This window comes from Notothenia coriiceps, unplaced genomic scaffold (assembly GCF_000735185.1).
Source record: "Notothenia coriiceps isolate Sejong01 unplaced genomic scaffold, NC01 NC01_scaffold00036401, whole genome shotgun sequence".
NCBI classification, from domain to species: Eukaryota; Metazoa; Chordata; class Actinopteri; order Perciformes; family Nototheniidae; genus Notothenia; species Notothenia coriiceps.
This window is the reverse complement of record NW_011369102.1, coordinates 359,921-363,670: the sequence shown is the minus strand read 5'-3', so window position 1 is coordinate 363,670 and position 3,750 is coordinate 359,921. Positions and strand designations below refer to the sequence as shown.

General features: G+C 40.2%; 1 protein-coding gene across 1 annotated transcript; it reads left to right on the top strand.

Moving 5' to 3' along the window:
* The first annotated feature begins 557 nt into the window (after positions 1-557).
* Positions 558-3,459, top strand: LOC104963793 (kinesin-like protein KIF21A). Its single transcript, XM_010792433.1, has 4 exons — positions 558-699; positions 1,150-1,281; positions 1,781-1,951; positions 3,256-3,459. The coding sequence occupies exons 2-4, from the start codon at positions 1,150-1,152 to the stop codon at positions 3,457-3,459; spliced, it is 507 nt and encodes a 168-aa protein (XP_010790735.1). The 5' UTR covers positions 558-699.
* The last annotated feature ends 291 nt before the right edge of the window (positions 3,460-3,750 follow it).

Genomic DNA, 3,750 nt, shown 5'->3' with positions numbered 1-3,750 from the left:
TACGTTTGGACCAATCCGTGGATTTCCTCATACACACACACTCGGCGGGACGTTGCGAGGCTCGCTGCTGCGAGAAGCGGGACATTTTGAGCTGGCTCAATGGTGTGGGGTCGGCGAGACAGCGAGACACCGCAGAACTCTGTGTGTGTTTCGGGCTGTGTCTCGCTGTCTCGCAGACGGCCACTGGGCTCACAGAGTGGGGGGGGGCAGGAGCTCCAACAAGCCGTTTAGGAAAGAGAGTGAATACACATACTATACAGAGATGCTGTGTGAGCAACCAATGTGAGTTTGGAACATTGCACAATGTAAATCTATTCTATAGACCTCAACAATGGAAATATGATCAGTAGAAATGGCCATGACATGGGACCTTTAAGGACGCCAAACCTTAGAATCTGCCTACAGAATGTATTTTATTGATACCTTAATAGCTTTTAAATCTATTTATGTTGGGTCTGGACACATGAACACAAAACATTGAGAGATAATAGAGGAGGCAACAAAGATTTGAAGTGGTTTATCTGTCTGATCAGAACCTTGTTTTGTATCTCCCTGTAGCTTTATAACGAGGAGGTTCTGGACCTGTTTGACTCGACTCGAGACTCCAGACAGAAATCTCACATTAAGATCCACGAGGACGCCAGCGGAGGGATCTACACCGTGGGAGTGACGACCCGCAGCGTGACCTCCGAGGCCGAGGTAACACCGCGAGGGTCTAAGAAACATCTAGTCCGGCATCGTTAATGTTAAGGACTTCATTAATGAGAGTACACTCTTTAATGTGAACCTCTTTGTCGTCACAAGGCCTTTACAGAGACACGTGTTCCTGGTTCTTTATTATTTCCTTCACTGATGCTATATTTAAAAATGCCAGAGAGAACGTATGATGTCTTTCCCACAGCTATATGAAATGAGTCAACACAAATAATACATTTAATCGAAAGGCGACCATGGACATTTAAATAAGGATCACAATCTTGCACTCATTTGTGGTGGATCTTATTCTCTTATACATTATAACTTAAACTCCTGCAAGACAAGCCGAGGAGAAAAGTGTGAATGCTTCTACCAGACTGTATTAAAGACTTGACTTCAAATGTAAACTAAAAAGAGTTTGCCGGTGAATATTGAAAGTGTTTTCTGTCTCAGATGATGCAGTGTCTGAAGCTCGGGGCTCTGTGTCGCACCACCGCCAGCACTCAGATGAACGTGCAGAGCTCTCGCTCTCACGCCATCTTCACCATCCACCTGTGCCAAGTCCGCATCTGTGCCTCCGACAATGTGAGTGCTGCTCAGGAATATATATATATATACTGTATTGTGTGTGTATATACAGTATATATATGACGAATACAGTTCTTGTGCTCCAGAGGGGAGGGCAGGGAGATCATTAATGATGATAATGTATCGTCTTGTAATGGAATCATATTAAGACCAAATCATATTAAGAGACATGATACACAATTACGTCCTTTAAATTATTAACAACAAGCACATACAAATTCAAGTTTAAAAACAATCTGTGTTAATTGTCGTAATCTGATTACTCTGAATTTGTGTGCTTGCATGTAAACAAAGTCAGTGTATAATTAAATATTAATTAAATATTAATTAAATATTAATTAAATATTAAATAATTTCAAATTCAATACATTTTGCCACAAAATTCTTAATTAAATACCAAAATAAAAAAGAAATTGTACTTTAAATTGTGTGTGTGTGTGTCTGTGTGTGTGTGCGTGTGCGTGCGTGCGTGTCTCCGTGTCCCCGTGTCCCTCAGCATGAAGGTGAGACTGATAACAGAGTCTCTAATGGAAACTCAGAGCTGGACGAATACGAGACGCTGACGGCTAAGTTTCACTTCGTGGATCTGGCCGGCTCCGAGCGGCTGAAGAGAACCGGAGCGACGGGAGACCGAGCCAAGGAGGCGATCTCCATCAACTGTGGCCTGGTGAGGGTCCTCTTCCTCCTCCTCCTCCTCCTTCTCCTCTGTGTATAAAATAGTCTTTAAAATATCATCTTCACTGATTGTCATGTTGAATGTCAGTTCCCTTGTTCTTTCTAGTCTTCAATGTGTGTCCCTGCATGAATAAAACAAATGAAGCATTTGACATTCAAGAAACACTTCAGAATGTATTTTAGCATATTGTATTGTATTGAATCTCAGTGGTGCAGAGAAGTCAGAGCCAATCATATAATAGAGTTTGACTGCCATCTAGTGGCTGAATTCATAAATGACCACGCTGCACTAAGAGTCGATCAACAATGCAACAAGGAAGATGCTGCACAATAAGATCATACCCAGGGTCTCCGCGGGGTCTTAAAAAGTATTAACAGTTGATAAATCAATTTAGTGAAAATGAAGGCTATTAAAAAGTATTAAACGGCATTTTCCAAGGTATTACATTTTGTAGCTTGTTTTCAATAAGTATATAAATTGTCCAAAGAGGTTGTATTCTACAGTCTGCCTGAATGTAATCATTGCGTATGTGTGTAATGTGATTCTTTGTAGTTTATTTATGGCATCCCCTTGGATTTGACGTCATCTGAACAGGACATTGCACGCTCACTGACTGCTGCTTGATAGCGCGCGAAGGTCCGTTTACGCCGGTTGTTAAACAACATCGTTATGGGGAAATTCAAGTCTCCGTCCAAATAGTTGGAAGATAAGGAGGAAGGACAATCAATACTGTATATAGTAAATGTGAGGTAAAGTGTGTCGCCAAGGCAACCGGTTAGAACTCCAAGTGGCGATGAGGTCTTAAAATGTATGGAAAGGGTCTTAAAAAAGGTCTTAAAAGGGATTACATTTGACTTCAGGGTTCCTGCATATACCCTGATATAAAGCAAAAAGTGCTATATTTAACTTGAAGAAAAACCTTTAATATGATCTCTACTATTTAACCTGCTCTTTCAATAAGAATAAATTGTTATTTGTCTTGAACGAAAGTTAGTATTTGAATTCATTTGTAGGATGTTTTTTGTCCCCATTACTGCAGGATTTACCCAATTTAACTTTCTACAGTATTTTGAGATCTGTGATCCAGATGGAGAAAGTCAAATCGGTCATTTAAACAACAAATAATAAAGAACAACATATACCAATTGAACAGGAGGACAGAAAAGGAATTTACAAACAAACGTATTTGGTTAATGATCCTAGAGAGCAGCCATTGAATAAACTGCAACAGATATAAACCCTATCTAAGTGTTGCGTCACCTCTAAACATCTCTCTCCCCTCTGTATTCCTGCAGCTCGCTCTGGGGAATGTAATCAGCGCTCTGGGCGACCGAAGCAAGCGCTCCTCTCACGTGCCTTACAGAGACTCCAAGCTCACCCGCCTGCTGCAGGACTCGCTCGGAGGAAACAGGTCGGGGAAATACTCAGTCACCTTTTTTAGAACGTACCATCTTCATTGTGGACCCGCAGAACTCCTGGTGGTTAGATCTGTTGTCTAGAGATTTATTTCAATCATTGAAGGGAAACAGGAATACATTGCAGAATATCAACTGCAGTATAAAAGAACATAACAAGATTATTCTAAAGTTTAAAAGGTTTCTATACTCTCCATATTTTAAGAAATTGATTGACGATAACAATGTTGTTAATATGCAATATTTGACACTAATTGCAAACTATTGAACTAATTTATATACATTGGTGAGGATTTGAGCAATATTTAGACACTTTAGGATAGTTGAAAAACTGCACTAAAAAATGCAGTTTATTCACTTAAACTTCTACAATAG

What these genes read in the sequence shown, in the direction of transcription:
- LOC104963793 (XM_010792433.1), top strand. Translation starts at nt 1,150, where the DNA reads ATGATGCAGTGTCTGAAGCTCGGGGCTCTGTGTCGCACCACCGCCAGC. An exon ending in GCATCTGTGCCTCCGACAAT is followed by an intron (nt 1,282 to 1,780) that starts GTGAGTGCTGCT and finishes CGTGTCCCTCAG; the next exon opens with CATGAAGGTGAGACTGATAA. An exon ending in TCTCCATCAACTGTGGCCTG is followed by an intron (nt 1,952 to 3,255) that starts GTGAGGGTCCTC and finishes GTATTCCTGCAG; the next exon opens with CTCGCTCTGGGGAATGTAAT.